The sequence below is a fragment of the Sceloporus occidentalis genome, unplaced genomic scaffold (assembly GCF_023333645.1).
Source record: "Sceloporus occidentalis isolate IW3139 unplaced genomic scaffold, rSceOcc1.0.p SCAF_9, whole genome shotgun sequence".
Classification (NCBI taxonomy): Eukaryota; Metazoa; Chordata; class Lepidosauria; order Squamata; family Phrynosomatidae; genus Sceloporus; species Sceloporus occidentalis.
The window spans coordinates 2,694,668-2,714,275 of record NW_028316989.1 but is presented as its reverse complement, the minus strand read 5'-3'; the positions used below and the strand labels follow the sequence as shown (position 1 = coordinate 2,714,275).

Genomic DNA, 19,608 nt, shown 5'->3' with positions numbered 1-19,608 from the left:
CTTGTTTGCTGAAACACTTTTAAAAGATGATGAAGGGTCCAGAACGGCGAAGGGTCCAGCCATTTTGAACTCCCAAGTTAGTAAAACATTTTAGAGTGTAGTTTTTAAATGGCGCAGCTAAAGGGATGGCATCTTCACCCACCATCACAAAGTGCCCTGACCATCCAGACTTAAAAGGATTACCTACCCTCTTCCCTCCACCTCCACTATGGCTGTGTTTGTGCTCCTCGCTTGAGACCTCCAAATTCAGCAAAGCTTTATCCATAGCAGAGGGATATCAGCGACCGAGTCCAAAGAGTTACGTCCAGGAGCACCTCTGAAGACAAACGGACACCTTGTCATCCGCTGGGGTTTGATTCCAAGATCCCCCCGTGGATAACAAAATATTCAAGTCCCATTAAATACAATGGCATAGCAAAATGGTGTCCCTTATACCAAATGGCAAAATCAAGGTTTGCTTTTTGGAATTGATACTTTTTGGGAATGTTTTCAAGCTGTGGATGCTTGAATCCATGGATAAAAAAATCCATGGATAAGGAGGGCCGACTGTACAAAGAACTACGATTAGCACTAGAGAACAGATGGCATAGACAGGTACTCTTACTAACTGCTTTTGAAACTCAATACTCAACACATAAGCTTAAGTTTTTTGTACTATCATTTTATACTGTTTTAATCTAATGTGACTCTTAAATTTTGTAAATGGCATCTTCTTTTATTGGTCTATGACCGTCAATAAATTTCCTTCCTTCCTCCCGTAACCAGGAGTTATGCTACCATTAATTTCTCAGCAGTTGCCTAAGAGGCATCTAATGTAAAGTCGAAGGCTTACATGGCTGGCATCCATAGTTTTTTGTGGGTTTTTCAGGCCATGTGGCCATGTTCTAGAAGAGTTTCTTCCTGACGTTTCGCCAGCATCTGTGGCAGTGGCATCTTCAGAGAAAGGTGCTGGCGATATGTCAGGAAGAAACTTTTCTAGAACATGGCCACATCACCCGAGAAAAACAGAAAAAACTAGGCATCTACTACTTTTAGTTATTGGTTTTCCCCGGTTGTGTAAAGGTTGCTGGATAGCTCCTGGGCACAGCTCCATTTTCCAACCCAGATGGCTACTACTTGGGTGCAAGAGAGAGCTTCTTCATCCTGCCGCCCGGTTGGGTTGGTTGCTTTCACCCTCGCGGAGGTGGCATTTTAGCCTCCGCCAACTTTAGACCCAAGTACCCAGCGCCTCGCCATGCCTGATAAAAAATGGCATGTGTCTACACCAGTGACAGCGAACCTATGGCACGTGTGCCAAAGGTGGCACTCAGAGCCCTTTCTGTGGGTACATGTGCCATCGCCCCAGCACAGCGTTTGCCAGAGTTTGTTACTAGAAAGTCGGGGGGCAATAAATGGGTTTTGGGTTGCACTTTGGGCACTCGGCCTCCAAAAGGTTCACCATCACTGGTCTACACTACCAAAAAGAACAGAATCCATCCATGGCTTCTTGATTCAAGATCCAACTCTCCCAACCGCTCAGAAGAAGAAAAATGCCATGTGCAAAACCAGACATCCAAAATGGCTCAACATAATTTATTTTTTTTTATGTTAAAATGTACAGAGTTCTTTTGAAAGTACTTGCTAGAAAGGGGGGAGGGAAAAAGTGATATTACATACAAGGAGAGGAAGGGAGGCCGGCCAGCCCAAGGAGCGCATGACATGGAGAATTACAAAGGGTTGATCATCATCCAGGCACCCCTTCCCCTTTGAAGCTTACAAGTCACCAAGAACAAAGTACAAAGAAGTTACAAAACAGGAAAAGCAAATATAAACAGACAGGAATAGACGCGGCGGCTTCATTTTGTACATGCGGCTTTAGAGGCATCTGGAGCTCTAGTCACACACTCTAGAGATCTCTTTAAAGAGAATTTTCATCTTTCTTAAAATAGTCTTTAATATTCTACAACAAAGATAAAAAATTTTAAAGATGGAATGAAATGAAAAAGCTCTTTTTTTTAAAAGGCATCAAAGTCACTAACAGTGAGTTTTTTTTAAATTTCTTTTAGAAGATTACCCAAGTTTATTTTTGCTAAAAATACATTATTATTATTATCATTATTATTATCATTATTATTATTTTTTTCTTAAACAGAAGTGGAAAAAAAATGACAGGTACCAATATTACTGTGTCGGATATTTTCTTTTTCTTTTTCTTTTTAATAATAATATAGAAAAGAACATTGGTTCTCTACAATAAGTTCTACAGTCACAAAGGTTTGTGGAAAAAAGGGAGCTGCCCAATTGATTTTTAAAAAACCATACAAAAAAACCCAAAAACCGAAAAAAGGTAACAGCAGACAAATAAAAAACAAGAAGTTTCACGGCCCTCGTGCCAACAGCTTCACTTTCAATCCCCCGACAAACCCGCGCCCGACCCACCTGCGCCCGAGGCGCAACGCCGGCACAGAGGAGAGCCTGGGAAGGAGAGGGCAGCCAGAGTGGCTTTTCTGACACAGATGTGGTGAGCCTGGATTCGTAGATATATATATATACAGGGACATAGGTCCTATGCTCAGCCTTGTACACATGCTCAAGAACTAAGAGAGAGAGGGAAAAAACGAGGGCTGGAAGCCCTTGGGATTCTGCCTTTAATTTTACGTTTCAATATACTGAACAGTACAGAGGAAGTCCTTTGTATTTTTCTAGTGCAGTTGAAACCTTCCCTCCCCTCCTTCCACAACTGCCTTTCAGGTTTCTTTGAAGAAGAAGAAAAGAAGAAGAAGAAGAATTCTTTACACATCTAAGTCACTCTAAGTGCATCTGTAGCTCTACAGGAATATACAGAGAGAACTTTACATTAGAAGGATAAGCTATGTTTCCCCCCCCTCCGTGTTCAGTTAGCCGACGGTGTGTGCCATCGCAGACCTGGCCTCCGCTGGGATGGACTGCAGAGCAAGGACTCCTCCTGCCCCAGTTGTCTCCCTGACGTTCACTCCTCTACCTGCTAAGACACATACACAACACACGCACAACCTCTCTCTCTCTCTCTCTCATTCACTCACACACACAGCTGAGAGAACACCTTGGAGAAATGCTTGAGTCCACTGATGCAACTTGGAGGCGTTGGAGAAAAGGGTGGATGCCCACCACTTTCTCTCCCGGCAGGAGACCCGCACAAGAGAGAAGGTGGGAAGCTCAGTGTTTGCTCCGGCTTCCAAAAGCAATGGGACAGCACTCTGTGCGAGAGCTTTGGAGATCTTGGCTGGAAAGCACAGCCATGCTCAAAGAAGGTTCAGCTGTCAAGATTTCTCTGACAGCGCTGCAGTGCTCTCCTTTTCCCAAACCCCTTGTGAAGACTGCATGAAGCTCTTTCTTAAGGTGCTAGGCCAGACTAACAGTTATCTGTATAGGGTATGGTGGATGGGTGCACTTTTTAAAAGTTACATTTAAACCGTATTTCAGGACGCTTTGAGGGGTGGGGGGAAATAAACCATTCCTATTGCTGTGGGGGATTTGAGCAGGGAAAAGAGATGGTAAAAGAGGATCAGAGAGTTTGCTTTGGGCTCCATATCCCATTCTCAGTCACCACATCAAGGCCTTCTGTTGGCCCTGAAATAGCACACAGAAGGTAGGGAAGGACAGAAGCCTTTAGAGATGAGGCCATCTTCGGAGCTAGGTGTAAGGGGAGAGGAAGAGGACATGGCATAGAATAGGAAAAGATGATGACTGTTTTACACGCACTCTGCCCAGTTGGTCAGCAAAGTAAGGCTCTGTGTTAAAATTATGGAAAGGTCTTGCGCACATTTTCAATCCCCTCCCTGAAACCAAACCGAAACAAGAAAAAGACCAAAGCCCATTTTAAAAATGGATTTGAACTGTGAAGTGTTCCAGGATTGTGGAGGAAAACGAAGATCCAACACAAGAGAACCCCACGAAACGTGAAAAGAATAAAGACCAGGCCCCCTAAAAATAAAACAAAACAAAACAGAACAGAAGAAACCAAAAGGGAACAAAACCCCATCTAAAATCTACAGCAATATTTAACTGGAAAAAGGTCCATTGTCTCTGGTTTGTCAGTATAAAAGGTTCCTTTATTTATAGCGATTTCAGTTAGTTTTCTGTGTGTGTGTTTTGTGTAGGTGTGTCTCTTGTGTGTGTTTCAAGACCACAAGTTTCTCTTGCTCATCTTCTCATATAGGCTCCATTGAGAGATTGCTTGGGCACCCCAGCAGCATTCATGTAGCTGTGATGTGAGGGGCCAGTGTACATCATATTCCCATGAGGGTTTGGCTGCATAGGCTGCTGGGGATAGGCTTGGCTCCCCATCATTCCCATTTGCATCTGCATAGGATACTGGGCGGTCTGGTTCATGTAAGCAGGGTTGCTATGATAACTGCTGTTCATCATGGGCTGGGTCATCCGGTAGCTGTTCATAGCGTTCAGGGTGTTCATATTCATGGAGTTGACATTGTAAGGGGCAGTCGGCATCAGATTGACCCCCATGTTCATGCCCCGCTGAACGGCCAATGCCCGGGGGCTGGCCTGCATGGCCACAGCAGAAGGGCTGCGGCCGTAGAGCTGCTGCTGGTGGGCAGCGGCTGAGGGCAGTGGGGCTGACTTGGAGCGGATGGAAATGTGCCCCTTGACCGGCATCTGCCCCTGCAGCCTCTGGGTGTGGGGGATGCCAATATTGGTGGTAGGCATATTACACTGAAGAAGGGGCGAGGTGAGGTTCATGGTGGTGGATGCCAAATTGGGCGGGGGTGTCATGGTGGCTTGTGCTTGGGGCGCCCCCGCCAAGGGGTGAGACGGAGCCAACTGAGCCAGGCCTGTGTTAGACAAAGACACGCTGGTTGCATAGGAAGTCACCGCAGGAGAATGGCTGTAAGGCATGGCATGAGGGTCCATTATGGTGTTGGTCAGCTGCTGCAACTTGGCTAAGCTGAAGGTGGCAGAGGGTTGGGAGTAGCCGCCGGCACCAAAATCCCCGGGAATTCTCTCATAGATGCTTATGTTGCCGGTGCTGCCAGATTCAGGGATTTCCATGATCATTGGGGCTGGGGTAAAACTGTTGTTCATGCTACACTGAGACAATGGAGGCTGCTGTTGCTGCTGCTGCTGCTGTTGTTGTTGCTGCTGCTGCTGCTGCTGTTGTTGTTGTTGCTGCTGTTGTTGCGTTGGAGGTGGGGGCTGAGGCTGCTGGGCTTGGGCCTGGGGCTGTGAGGGCTGTGCTGCCGGCTGCTGGTTACTTGGTGGCCTTTCAACCACACAGCTCTGAGGGGACTTGATGTTGCAGTTTGTGGCAGGTGGGACACTGCCCTGGGGCATCATGCTGCAGCTATTGCCCATGCTGGCTATCTGCTGGGTGACCACGCAACTGTTCTGGGTGAGGCTGGAGGAAGAGGAGAGCCCCCCATAGGAGCAGCTGCTCTGTGAGGAGCTGTTACCACAGATGCTGCTCCCCATGGTGGAGTCGTAGCTGCTCGGGTTCTCGTAGTTCTCCGTTGTGCTCTCGATGCTGCCGAGGTCGCTGAAGCCACTGTCTACCACCTGCTGAGAATGGTCTGATACGGAAGGCACATCCATCATGGGGCTGGTCTCCATGTTCTGCATAGAAGGAGCGGAAAGAGAGCCTTGCTCCGGGCTTATCTGGGTGTAGCTGCTCTCCAGGGCGCTGGGTACGCTGGGGCTGCTGACAGAGCGCACGGACTGGCTGGGGTGAGACTGGACAGAGGAGATGGGGCTGTTGTGTTCCGAGGCCTGGCAGTCTTCAACCATCGACATCTGAGGATCTTCTTCAGCTTGGGTGTAGCTCTGCAGGTTCTGGCAAGCCGCTAGGGTCTCCTCGCAGTCCTGGTAGGCCACCTCATGATCGTGGTTCTCTTCCTCCTGCGTCAAGGATTGCACTGCTTGGACAGTTTCAAGGTCCAGCTCACTATGAGGGATTGGCTCCTCCTCCTTTAGCTCAATCAGCCCTTCCTTGGCATGCTGTTCTTCCTCTTGGTCATCTTCGGAACCGGGAACAGGGTCTGACCCCACAGATGTCTCATGGGACACCTGTTCTTCCTCAGAATCTGCCTCTCCCTCACTCTTGCTCTTCACATCTTCCTCTCTACCATCCTGTGTGCTTGTTTCTAAAAAAGGCTCCTGGACATCTGGTTCTTCCTTCAGCTCCTCTTTCGTTGCCTGTTCTTCCAGTTCATCCTTCTTAGTAGATTCCATATGGCCGTCATCTTCTTCATCATCCGCATCGTGGTCTTCATTCTCATTTGCTGCTGCTGCTGCTGCTGCTTCCTCCTCTTCCTCTTCCTGGTCACGCTCAGGTTCTTCCATCTCTTGATGCTCTTCTTCAGACTGCCTTTGCTCTTCCAGGACCTGTGGCTTCTCTACTTCTTCCTCCATTTCTGGTTCCTTTACTTCTTCTGCTGGGCTACCGCTACTACCTAGAGGAGAAGCCACTTTTTCTTCACTGGCAGGTGTATCTTCCTCTTCCTCTTCCTCTCCCTGATCCCCTACCTCAGTAGGCCCATCTTCTTCTTTTCTTTCCTCTGCTACAGGCAGAAGTTCTTCCTTCTTATCAACAGGCTCTTCCTTCTCCTGCACTTTTGGTTTGCGCCCTGGTTTTGAAGTGGCCTCCATGGGATCTGCTACTTCCTCTGGGGAGGGGGCTAGAACCTTCCCCCTCTTCAGCTTGAATCCTGGCTTGCGGCCAGGCCTTTTCTTCCAGTGGATAGGCTTCCGGCTTTTGCCCTTGGGCCAACCCTTCTTCTTTTTCATAGGTGTGGAAGTGTCCGGCTGGAGTGGAGAATCCTTCGTTTCACATTTTCTCAGCACAGAGACTGGTTTCAAGGTGGGAGAATCTGAAGAATATGCAAAAGACAGGGGGAAAAGATTTGTTAAATGGCTGGACCCATAACCCCTATTTACCAGGGCTAGTAACTGAATACTCTGTATATGATCAACCACTTGTCCATTAATATCAATTAAACATATTAGCAACAATGACCAAAACTTCAACAGATATTCTGCTTTAATATTCTGGCGCAAAAGAAAGATGACCTGCAATTCAGTTACTTTGTCACTTCTTATTAAAGGCAGCACCTAGATTTTTAAAAAAAAAAATTTCATTCTTTATCACCATTAAATAACAGTTAACATAACTTCCAATGCACACAGGCTAACAGGGATATCCTTAATCTCAGCACCACAAAATAAGTATCCCCGCCTGTCTCACGTGTGTGTGTGTGTGTATGTGTGTGTTTCTGTCTTGCTAATGGAACTTAATTTTCTTTTCCTGGAGCACCCACACGGCCAAAAGGTGGAGGGGGTCTGCCTGCATGAATATCCCTCCAACAATACCTGAACTGAGAACACGAAGATTCTGACAAAATGTAGGCTTGTGGCTAACTATTTTTCCCTCTCCCATATGATCTTAAACATCTTTGCCTGATAAAGAAGCCAGTGGAGCTTCAAAAGTTTGCAAGATGTATTTTGTGGATTTTGGTTGGCCAATAAAGGTATCTCTGGTTTGTGGATTTTGTAAGGCATAAGGGGTGGCCTGTGCATAACACTGTAGCATGCACCAGGGCAAGGCTTTTCTTGGCTTGAGACTTATGCTTGTGGCACACATGCCAAGTAGGTTGTCCATCAGTGATGCAGTACATTTTAGATGTTCAAAGTGCATTGTGGTAACCTGGTTATCTTGTGAACAAACCAGTCAGCTAGGAAGGTTATTACTAGCATTTCTGGTAAGCTGGGGGGGGGGGGGGGGGAATCCCCAAAGAATTGTGCCAGTGGGGCTTCCCTAGGAGGGTCATCTGGAGCCAAAACCAATCAAGTCACTCTCGCACTCAATGCCAGGTGGAATCTTCCAGCATCACTACCCCACTGACTCAATCCACACACATCCATCTTGCAAGCACCAGCTCCCAGGTGGCACAAACTGGGAAGCAGCTTTTAATGTTCTGTAATGTATTTCTTTAAAGAGTAACCTAGCATTAGAGCCAAGTATTTTACAGCAATTGGGCATACAAGGCGCTACCTTAGTTAATAAAACATAGCGATTGCCTAATAGGTTATTACACAACTACTCAGCTTGATAGATGTATTTAACAGAGTTTCTGGTCTCACCAATTGCCATTTTAAGAGGTTAAATGCAGTTTAATTGTCTACATTAAAGAAGGGGTATAAAAGCACTTTAGGGGAAGGTTAAGAAGCTACCGCCTGGTACCAACTTCCCCACACTGGTTCCTGCTGGCCTTGTGGAACCAAACAAGTACAATTTAACAGTCTATCATAGGAATAAATTTGCAGTTCTACTCTAATTATGGCTGGGTAACAAATGAACCGATGGTTGCAGAGCTAGAACAAAATAAGTACACACAGGCTGCACAAAATATGCATGTCATACCATATTTATCCTCAGTGGTATTACAAGAAACTTAGTTTTATGATCTAATATTCTGTTCTCTAAGGAAGGCTTTTATAACTTTTCAATTCCAGAAAAAAGCTTCGGAGTGTAGTGGAATCTCCCTCCTTGGAGATCTTTAAACAAAGGCTGGATGGCCATCTATTGGGGATGCTTTGATTTGGATTTCCTGCATGGCAGGAGGTTGGACTGGGAGGCCCTTGCAGTCTCTTCCAACTCTATTATTCTATGATTCTATGATACTTACAGATGCTTGTAAATCTACTTCTGAGAATCAAGGCCAGGAGGGCAATGAAGGATACTGCACACTATGTACTGCACTGCCCATTCTATGCACCCCTTAGAAACAGGTCTTTGGCTGAAATGCTGCAAAGTATTTCTGATGGCTTACAAAGTTCAAGACAAGTATGAAAGCCAGAAACATTTTTTTTATATGATGGAATGTCCTTCACCTTCAATGAGTGTCTATTGACTAAGGGACTCAAATGCATGTGCCCTGTTTTTCAAGAACTTAGGCAAATGAATTCAATGAACACAAATAAGACCATATGACTAAGATTTACTTCATAGCCTTCATGTTCTTACCACCAGATAGAACGTAGGACAACAGGAGCCTTTGCTTGGACTTTATACTTGAATGATGGTGATGTTGTGAACTGCAGAACAGTAGGGTAAATCATGGATTCCCAAAGCCAGGAAATCCTACACATTCTATATGGACACCAATGAGGTACATAGTCCATCACAACAAAGGAAGATAGAACCACACACCAATTTGCAGCGTTGTTTGGAAAACATACCAGTGGCATCATCTGACTCCTCTGCAGCCTGGGATCCTCTCTTTGACGAGGGCCTGTGCCTAAGGGAGCCCTGGGGAGAAAGGTGCCGAAGGTATCCTCTGGAGAACAGCTCACTTTCTTCCTCATCCTCTTCATCCTCCATCTCAAAGGTGGGTTCTAGTTGAGGCATGGGCCTCTCAGAGTCGGAGTCCTCAAAAGGCTCGTCCAGCACTTCCGTCGTCTCAGAGATGGTTTCAGTCACCACACTGCTGTTGTGGTACTTGCGCTTCCGGACCCTCCGCTTTCGAGGAATGGGTTTCTGCAAAAGTGGGAAGGGCAAAGCATTATCAAAAGCAAAAACAGTCATGGAAATCTCTTTGCCAGAACTGTGTGGTCTTCATATAAACAACTTGAGCATAAAATCGGCATCTTTTATCCTCAAAAAGTTTTCTTAACTTTACTCAAATATGCAGCATATTGTATATTCCCAAAGATGGACAGGAAGTAGCTGGGCCTCAAGCAACTTCATTGCTCACTTTTGGGGGCAGTTATTTCAATTTATATAGCCACCCCAAAAGAGACCATTGCAGCCCCATGTAGCAATATGACTGGAGAAATAGACCATGGGGAGAAATATCTGCCTTATGCCTTAGCTGCTGCAACATTTCAGTCATCCCTTTCTTCTCTAACATTATAACTCCAAATTTTCTGCAAATGTTTGCAGCCAGGGCACATGAATTAGTTCAGTGTCCACAGCTCAGTCTGAAAAGAGAGCATAATTAAGAGTGGAAAACCAATAAAATATTGCTTCACTTTACAGTGGCTGCCCCTAATGACTCTAGTGGTCTGAATATCAATAGCATCCATTTCTAGCAGACTGAATTTTCAGATGTAAAGTCCAAGACACAAGTTTCTGCTTTGATTTCTTTTTGCTTAATATTACCATTTGCTGTCTTTAGAATAAGAGGGGCTAAAATAGGTAAGAAAGCACACCTGTTCAAATCTCAGAAGCCAAAAGGGTAGCTGAGAAGACCTCCAGAGAGAGCAGATGGGGCTATGACACTCTGCAAGATCCCTGACCCTTTCCCTTGACTAGCAGAACAAAAACAACTGCAGAACACCACATCTGCAGAACTTACAGACTGCAGAAATTAGCTTTTCTGTACATGATCCCTGAGAGAACCTCCCTACATAAATAGGCACACCGGACTCAAGAGCAGTAAAAGGGGCATAGCCAAGAAGCTAGTGAGAGAAAATGTAATTGCAGCATGCAAGGGACGCACCTTTCGCTTCAGCGTGGGTTTGGTGAGGACTGGTGGAGAATTAGAACAGGGGCTGATGGGCTCCTCCTCCTCATCTTCACTGCTCTCACTGAAGTGCCTTGGCAGTGTCCTGTCAGCAGGAGTGCTGTGTCGCCGGGGTATCCTGCTACAGTCCTCAGAGATTCTGCTTTTCAGGGGCTCAAGGGTCTTCATCTGCCCTCTCCAAACCTCCATGCTTTCGCTGTACCGTCTCTGGGTTGCTGAGGGCTTTTCCCCTTTGCCATATTGCCCCTGGGAGACAGCAGATTTTTCCTCATCTTTATGGAAGTGCCTGCGGGGAGCTGGGACCTTTTCCTCACATTTGCCACACTGTCCCTGGGAAGAAGCCATTTTCTCGTCACTCTCCCCAAATCTCCCTCGAGAGGCGGCAGCAGCGGCAGCAGCAGCAGCAGCGGCGGCGGCAGCAGCCTTTTCCTGGCACTCCCCACACCGACCCCCCCTGGCCATTGCCGACTTCTCTTCTAAAAGGAGCTTTGATTCCTTCTCAGCATAGGATTCTCGCAGCTTTTTGCTCTTCCGACTCCATCGGCCCCTTCGTGGTGTTTGGCTGTTTGCAGGAAGGCCAGCCAGAGGAAGACTTTGCTTGTTTGGCCGCACAGGATTGGCGGGTGGGGCAACCTCTGGCTTTTTTTCACTCTCCAGGGGAAAGCGAGACTCTCTTTCTTTTCTTTCCCAAGATAGAGACTTTATCACCTGATGTAGGGGGAAATAGATGCAAGTGATTTTTTAAAGATTTATTTATTTATTATTTAATTTTTTATTTAAATCAGACAATAAAGAACGAAGGAAGACAGTTCCTGTTTCATTTACAGGCCACAGGCTCAATGGAAGAAACTTCCTATCGAAGCAGTATGCATGTTTTAACTTCCCTCACCTCTACAGCTCTTGTTCTGATCCAACTCTCTGTCTTTGCATCCATTATGTGTTCTTCTACATTCCCTCCCTTTTCTCTCCTCTCATTTGAACAGCCTTTGCAGTGAATTCCCAAAATGGAACCTATTGTTATTAACTCAAATGAGTATTCATTTAATCTGATTTAATTTGATTTATATTCTGTCTTTCTCTTGATGCAGGGGACCCAATGTGGCCATACTAGAAACGTTTAGCATACTAGAAAGCCCTGACAACCTTCCTAAGAAGTCTTGGCTGGAAGAAACAGTCCACAGAAATGATCTTGTGACCAGGTTCACAACAACCTGCCATTCACAGATAGCACAGTATTAAATTACTTTGCAAACATGTACTAGTATAAATATACTTCCTACTGACCTCTATTTCTCTCTCCTTTGGCTGCTGTTGATCTTCATTTTCCCCTTCGTCAGGTTCTTCTTCTTCATCCTCAGAAACGACCGAGTTTGAAACAATGACTGGAGTCCAGCGCAGACATTCTGGATCCACAGTGACAGGCCGGAGATTCTGTTTCAGCTTCGCCATATGGTCTTGGATGAGTTTCTCCCGCCGAACAATCACAAATCTAAGACAAAACACGATCTTCAGTCAGTTGATACTGAGTACAGGTAATACACACAGAGATGCAAGGAAAGGAAAAGTGACCAGAAGAACCAAACAAATAAATGATGTGAGCATCCCAAGAAAGCAGTATTTGCAGGGCACCTATAGCTCACCACAGTCACATATAGCTCCCAAATCCCTATCTGATGCTATTTCATACATGCTTTGCCACATTTTGGACAGCAATTTAACTCTTCTTTCCCACTAATCTTTCTTCAATGTAGTGTAGAATCTTACTGAAATGAAAGTTACAACAGATGCAAAAGATGGGGTGTTTAGGAATGAAAGTATGAAAGGTTTTTTTCCAAAGAATTCTGAATTTCTGGCCCCCAGCAAAAGGAATTTCTCAGTACTCCTGAAAGCTTAACAGCTTCTCTTCCTGACAGAGTTCTGCTACTTACACTCTAAGATACAAGAAACACTGGATACCTAACAAATCAGAATTTTTGGATGAGGAAAAAAAAAGAAGATCCTAGCTCTGAGCGGGAGACATGCAGCCATCCAGATGTTGTTGAACTACAACTCTCAGCATTCCACACCATATGCTACATTAGATAGGGCTGATGGGAGTTTTAATCCCACAACATCTGGAGAACTACATGACTTCCCTTTTTATTTTAGCTCGTACGATTCTGGCATTAAATTTTAAAATATATTAGCTATGGCTGCCCAAGGCTGAGAAGCCAAAAGTCTACCAAGCAGGATTTCTTGCTGGTAGAGTTTATCTCCTGCTTTCCGTAATTACCAATACATATTATGCCATATAAAAGTAACTATGGATGTCTGCAGAACCCGTTTGCTCTTCAAGCAGAATTTTCATAGTCTGGGTACAGAATGTCAGTTTTCGAGTCATTCATAGTCTCAAGGGCAGTCTGCTTCACTAGGGCTTGTTACTCTTTTGCCAATGTACTGGTGACTTGGTCTGCTAGTCAACACAAGGAAGACACTTGGATACACATGACTTGCCAATCTTCCCTGCATATCTAAATCGACTGGAAAAGCAGCAAAGCATGTTTTCCTCTTCCACATGCTATCTATGACACACCACCCTCTACCTCCAAAAGGCTATGTATGCAACCAGTACTGGCCATCGACACGCCAATTATGTCACTACCCTTCTCCATTTTATTCTGATCGATGCTTTTCACTCTGATCTGGAGCTGTTAAACTAAGAGAGCTCATGGCTAGGGTTCTATGTCCATAGAAATATTACAATTCTGTATCTAGGCTATCCAGATTCTCTGCTACGAAGAGATATGCACACATTATGAAAATTTAGGTGATCTGCAGTTTTGCCTGTGAATTCTGAACGTTTAAAAATATTTTGCATTATTTACTCTACTGCTAGAGGATTCCGCCACATCCCTGCATGTTTTTGCATGCATCTGAATGAGGCACAGTCCTCCCTTTGCTCATGGATCTTGCCAATTTTTTGGCTCTTCTGGTCCTGTCATAGAAATAACCAGGCTATGATGCTCACTGATCATTACGGAAATCAAGCATCCTCAGGTGGTGTAGAGTTGAAGTGATGTCCTGAGGGCAGATGCCTGTCAGTTTGCTTAGCTTCTTGATGCTGATCTGCTTGTCATTTTGGTGATAAAGGCACTCCAAGATTACACTTTTCCAATAAGCCATGTAGGAGAGACGACCCAAATCAGATAATGGCTTCTCTGGGGATCCTGCTTGGCCTTCACGTTTTGATAGGAGATAACCTGAAAGAAAGCAGAAATCACTGAAGGCTGGGATTTGTAAGACAGTAAAGCGCCATGCCCTATCAACACAACAAGAGCTGCTGTTCTGTGGCTTTCAGCTAGAGGAATCTGTCTGAAACTGAAGCACCACAGTGGTATCTCTATAAAAGGAAACAGCCCCCATGATACCATCAGTATGGCCCAGGGTTTCTTTCTTTGGGGCTCACCAGTGCCTGCTTTGCCCCTTCAAGACAGATTCAGTCAGCCAAAGAGACATAGGATGCTAATCTGTGCTAAAGACGTTGAATTTTTGCAATAATAAATAGAAATGTAAAATCCTTCTATAATGTGAAACCCTCCAAACAAAAGCTCAGTTTCAACAGAGAAAAGGTTGCTCCCTCAAACATCAGGAAGGGTTTTGGACCCAATTCAAGTGACCACACAAGAGAAGCCAGTGCTGATGGATTACAAGGAAAGACACTACATTCAGGGAACATTATTGCATCGGATGCTTGCTGACTAAGAAGACAACAGTGCCGCTAGGTGGCAGATTTCCCCCATTATGCGGCTTACAAGTGAGACCTCAAACAAAACAGTGCAAGGTGGAGTGCTCCTGCCAGACAGCCATGCTTTTTCTTCCAGAATCCTCCATTGCACACCACTTTGTTTACTGCTATGTTCCCCACCCCAGCCGCACACTGTGGTCACTGAGCATGCTCAGTTCTTAGTGGGCTGTTCTGGGACTGTTTCTGCCCAATTTTTTTCCTTGGTTTGGTATTTATGCAAACGCTGGTTTCCCCTGAGCATGCAGATGCCTCCCTTCTCATTTCTCAGTGGCCCTGATTTGGCTGCAATCCCACTGGAATTTGCTGGCTGAGCTGGCAATGACATGGAGGAAGTATGCGTTGGGGAGGCAGGCAGCAGAGCCGAACTTGTCACAACAATTCACATGTCACCTTAGACTCTCCTGATCAGCACTAGGAAAACAGTTGCAAAAAAGAAAATTCACATCAATTTTCTTTCATCCTTAAATAAGGGAAGCGTAGCTCTATAAGAACTATTTCTGACACAAACGACAATTTGCATTTTGACAAAGTAATGAGCAGCAACTTGAATGGAAAGGGAGGGGCACAGATTGTTATGTAGTATGGAAACCTCTAACTGGAAAGCTTTTTCTTAGACTGGAACTTTTTCTTTTATTAGCAAGTTCAGGACTATTAAGGGTTAGTAATAGCCCTTAAGGACTATTTGTTTTGTTCTAGCAGAGCTTTGTGAAATGGCTGTTTATGGGTAAGGGCTTTTAATCATGTGCTGCATTGTTCTTATTCCTCTTACGTTTTTATCATGCTTTTGATTCCATCCACAGTTTAATTATATTTTAACTTTTCTATGTTTTGAGTTCTGTGAGCTTCCAATTCTATCTCTTTTGATTTTTTTAAAACCACTCAAGTCCCAGGACAAGGCAGGATATGAATAAATAAATTACTCTTTCAGACAGCAACCCGCAGTTATGTGCTAGCAGCTGCTTTTTAAAGTGCTGAAAACCAAACCCATCTTAGAGTATATTACAGCAATCAAACCCTGAAGTTTTAAAGATGTAAGTGATTGATACTAGATATTGCACTGAAGAGGGAGGCTGAGGCTTTCTGGTTATTGCTGCAAGTGGCTATTCCAGTGCACAAGTAAGGTTACAAAAGTCTCTAAGGATTACTAGATCACACTATGAGTAACATCATTCCTTTCATCTCACGGGGTGCACAACTCCTTATCTTGTCTGCCTTTTTCAACATTTGGTTTCAAACATCTTGCTCCTCTCCTGTTTCATAACATCAGTTATCTAAAGGCAACACAAAGTCAAGTGGCCTCACAATCCAGTGGTTTTTTCCCCTCCAAGCCTTCAACTTGCACTTCTGTCACAGTAATCTGATAAGAAAACAAACTGCCTCAAGACCAGTGATCATGCATGCTGAGCTCTAAGACATGCTAGATAGCTACAGGATCAAACAACACAAATAATTAAAGAATGTAAAAGAAATGGCGGCGGGAGGGGGGCTCTCACTGAAAATTCCAGAGTTAAACTTGGTTTGCTCCTGACAAAGACTGAACAACAGTATCCCAGTAAGAGTGCTGACTGCTGACACAGGAAACCATTCAACTGCAGATGACAATCAATGTTGACAACTGATGAGCAACAACCTTGTTTAATGCTGGAAGGCTTAAGCAAACAGTTGGTTTGCCTGGCTTTGGAAATGGCTTTTCTCTCTCCTTTGAGAAAGCATAGACTTGGCACGTTGTATTCCTGTCTTTGAGCCTTTCAAATAAGACGCAATTATTGTTTCAACTGCAACAAATTAGTTCCCATGCTCAATTCAAAGTGCTTGGTTATTGTCTTTAAGGCCTTAAACAGACTAAAAGCTGGATACTTTAGTGGTCTGTTTTAGCTGCTCAATCTCCAAGATCAACGGGAGAACCTCAACTGCATGCTCTTTCCTTACGAAGGTCTACAGTGCTAAAACCCTCTGCCCAATTGCAGCAAGTTGGTTCAGAGGTACAAATATGGATTTAACCAATGTTCAGGGAAACAACTAATTCTACCAATTAATTCTGCCCAAGATTTTTTACCAAGCACAGTAATTTTCTTGGAAACAGACCAGTGTGACTTTGATGGGATGGCACAGTTGCCTTCATTAAAACACTAGCTCAGGATTCACACAGTGTGAATTTCTGACATGTTGGCTGTAATAAAGATGATGATGATGATGATATCTCAAATCTCTGCTTCACTTTAAAAGTACCAGACCTTCTTACTGCAATTAGTTAAAAAACAACAACAAGCAAACACCGGTCAGAATATCATCATTAAAACAGTATGCAAAGGGATCTTGTAGCACCTTGGAGACTGGCTGAAAGACGTTGGTAGCATACGCTTTCATAGACTTGAAGTCTATTTCATCAGACGCATGTGATGAAGCAGACTTACGTCTATACAAGTTTATGTTACCAACTTCCATCTCTCAAGCTCTAAGGTGCTACAAGATCCCTTTGCATGTTGATCCAGACTAACATGGTGTGTCTCTGAATTGTATTGTAATTAAAATAGATAACCATATTACTCAGTTCACACATTACTCAATACAGATGAAAGTATTTTCTTTAGAAAATATTAAGTGTAAGAATGTATGCCTCCACATAAATCAGCAGAAAAAGAGTGTTTTCCAGAATCCCAAAAGGTAACTATTAAAGACAATTGATGTTCTTGACGTCCACTGCAACATAAACTCATTGCTGAAATACGATGTGGCTTCCTCAATTACTGCACAAAGCTTGAAAAAAGGAAAAGAAATGAGAAGATGCTTACTGAAATCAATGAGGAATCTGCCATAGCCCTTGCGCTGGTACTGGGGAAGAATCATTATGCAGGAAACGTTGTATTTCTGCTGGCAGTGCTTCTCCTGGTGAGAGACAGAGAGAAGAAACAGAGATTTTTAAAGCAAGGGATTAGTGAGATGGAAAGGAAATTCTTCTGGACTAGTAATTAATTCAGAGGGAATATTCCAGTAAGAGACACAGTTATAGCCCCACTGGGAAACTCAGGAGCATCAGCCCCAAAACAAGTCTCCAATGAAAGCAAAGAGAATAAGCCACTGCCACTAGTTCAAATACTGCCAGGATGAGGGGGGATGAATGAACTGCCAAGGAACACATGCACCTGCTTATTACAAAATTGATGACTTGTACATCTAGCCCAGTAAATTCTGTTCCAAGTGGGACTCGCTTTCAATGGTTTCAGTCACAGAAGTCTTCCCAGCCCACTCCTCTAGTAAAGGTTTTTTTAAAAAACCCTAAGACTGTGCATACTACCATCAAGTCATTATTTCAGGACTTTGTTCTTAAAGCACAGTACCATCCACACCCCAAAAAGGTGTTTAGAGTAGAACAAAAATCCTTGCTGCTACCTAAGGAGTCATACAATTAGGGCACTTAACCCAAAATCAAAATCCAATCTGTGTGTTTGTAAAGACAAAAGGGCAGAGCCATAGATTAAGCTCACACAATTCCTTTCTCTGACTTTCCTCGCTTCTATGCTGAGGTTGGGTTGGGAGGGGAGGGGGATGTAAAGACTTTCAGTGAGGAATACTAAGGCCATAGTCAGCCTCAATAGTCTCTTTTCCAAAGTGCAAACAAAAGCTTTGAAATGAGATCAGCATCTGATTTGAGAAACAAGCCCAGTGGAGGTAACAATTAATGTTTACTTCACCAACTAGCTCTACTCTTCGCCACCCAAGAGACTAGGAAGTCATTTAAAACCCTCTCCCCTCAGAGCCGCCAAGCTGGAATTCATGCTCCTTGGAGGATACACTTAGTACAACAGGATAAAGAGAAAGCTAGCCTTATTAAATGCTTCACTTCCCAGGATTTTGTCTGCACAGAATTTTAAAAGTGCACAGAAAACTGCACTCATCATTTCATAGATCACTGAACTGGTTAAACCACGTACAGTTATGTGAAATGAGAATTGTTTTAGAGCCACTTAAAACTGGCTTATTTTCAATTGGCATTATTAGACTTACAACTCAATCCCAATCATATTTACTTGCGGGCAAGCCGTACCAGTTACCAAAGGATATTGAGTAGTATGGGATTGCAGTAGGCTGTATAGTTCCTTGAATGTTAGTAATAATTTAATAATAATCATACAGAAAACAGCACTGGCCAAAGAAACCCCACTCTTAGCTTGCAGTTGCTTCAGTGTTAATTCACAAAATATTTGGAATACCATGGTGCAGGATCTGATTTTATTTTTTTAAAGCATGGAATATACACAGGCTGACTTTACTTCACTCTGAGAATGAGGGAGAACACAAAAGCACCACTGCTAAGTGCTTACAGAATACCAATATCACATCTACAAGTCAGAGTCTAAATGCAGTTTGGATCTCTGCAAGCTGACCTTGGAGAAGTAGCCAACGAGATGGCAGCCCTTCATGTCATTTTGTGTCAGCACATAGAAAAGAAATGGCTCCACGTCATAATAGAGCGTCTTATGATCCAGGAAGAGTTTCGCCAATAGACACAAGTTCTGGCAGTAAATGGTACTGACGTTCCCATCCACCTTCAAGAAAAAGAACAGGTTAAGTTACTATCCTAAATAGGCTGCGAGCAAGGAAGCCACAAATACTCCAACGGTTAAGCAGGGTTATACCTGAATCTATACAACAACATGTAGCTTTGAGAATTAAAAGAACAAAAAAAAAGTGTGATGTTGGTCACTCTAACTACCAGCACTCTACGGATGAGAAAACCATTTCTGAAAATAGATTAATATGGCCAAATCCCCATGATCTTAATCCGAATCACTGAAAGACTTAGTCTTTACAACATAGCTCAGATACCTCACAATTTAGAAAGCCATTTTGGAAGACAGCAACTTGGAGTACAGTATGTAAGACAATATGCAAGCCCACTTAACCATTTCCACATCCGCTTCTTTCCATTCCACACAGCTACATTATGCATGTGAATTTCCTCCTACATCACTCCAACAGATAGGATTCTCAACATATGATGATTAGAGTCCATTACAACTTTAGCTCTGTGCTCTCAAACCAGTTCTTAGTAAGAGAGCTTGCTTCTGAAACTTTTCAACCGCTTATGTCCCAGATTCACAGTTCCATCAAGGCAGTTACTTGAAGGGCAGTTAGTAACTTCAGAAACTTACCTCAAAGACAGAAACATTGCTCTTCCTGTAAATTTCATTCGCCGGAGGATGAAACCAACCACATTTTTTCATGTGCTGCTGCAGGATAGTTCTGCTTTTCATATACTTGAGACAGAATTCACAAATGTACAGCTTAGGCAGCCTGCAAATGAGAGAGGGTTTACGTTTCTTCAGATAC

General features: G+C 43.9%; 1 protein-coding gene across 1 annotated transcript in view; it reads right to left on the bottom strand.

Annotated features, from left to right (window-relative positions):
- Nucleotides 1-1,551: 1,551 nt before the first annotated feature.
- The window catches only part of KAT6A (lysine acetyltransferase 6A), a 60,346-nt gene continuing 42,289 nt past the window's right edge, over nt 1,552-19,608 (bottom strand). Inside the window, exons 10-17 of the mRNA XM_089538540.1 lie at nt 19,431-19,572; nt 18,663-18,824; nt 17,070-17,163; nt 13,501-13,732; nt 11,778-11,982; nt 10,470-11,201; nt 9,208-9,505; nt 1,552-6,839 (exon numbers count right to left, since the gene is read on the bottom strand). Coding sequence (XP_089394666.1) covers nt 4,162-6,839; nt 9,208-9,505; nt 10,470-11,201; nt 11,778-11,982; nt 13,501-13,732; nt 17,070-17,163; nt 18,663-18,824; nt 19,431-19,572 — 4,543 coding nt within the window. The 3' untranslated portion in view covers nt 1,552-4,161. The remainder of the gene's footprint in view (nt 6,840-9,207; nt 9,506-10,469; nt 11,202-11,777; nt 11,983-13,500; nt 13,733-17,069; nt 17,164-18,662; nt 18,825-19,430; nt 19,573-19,608) is intronic.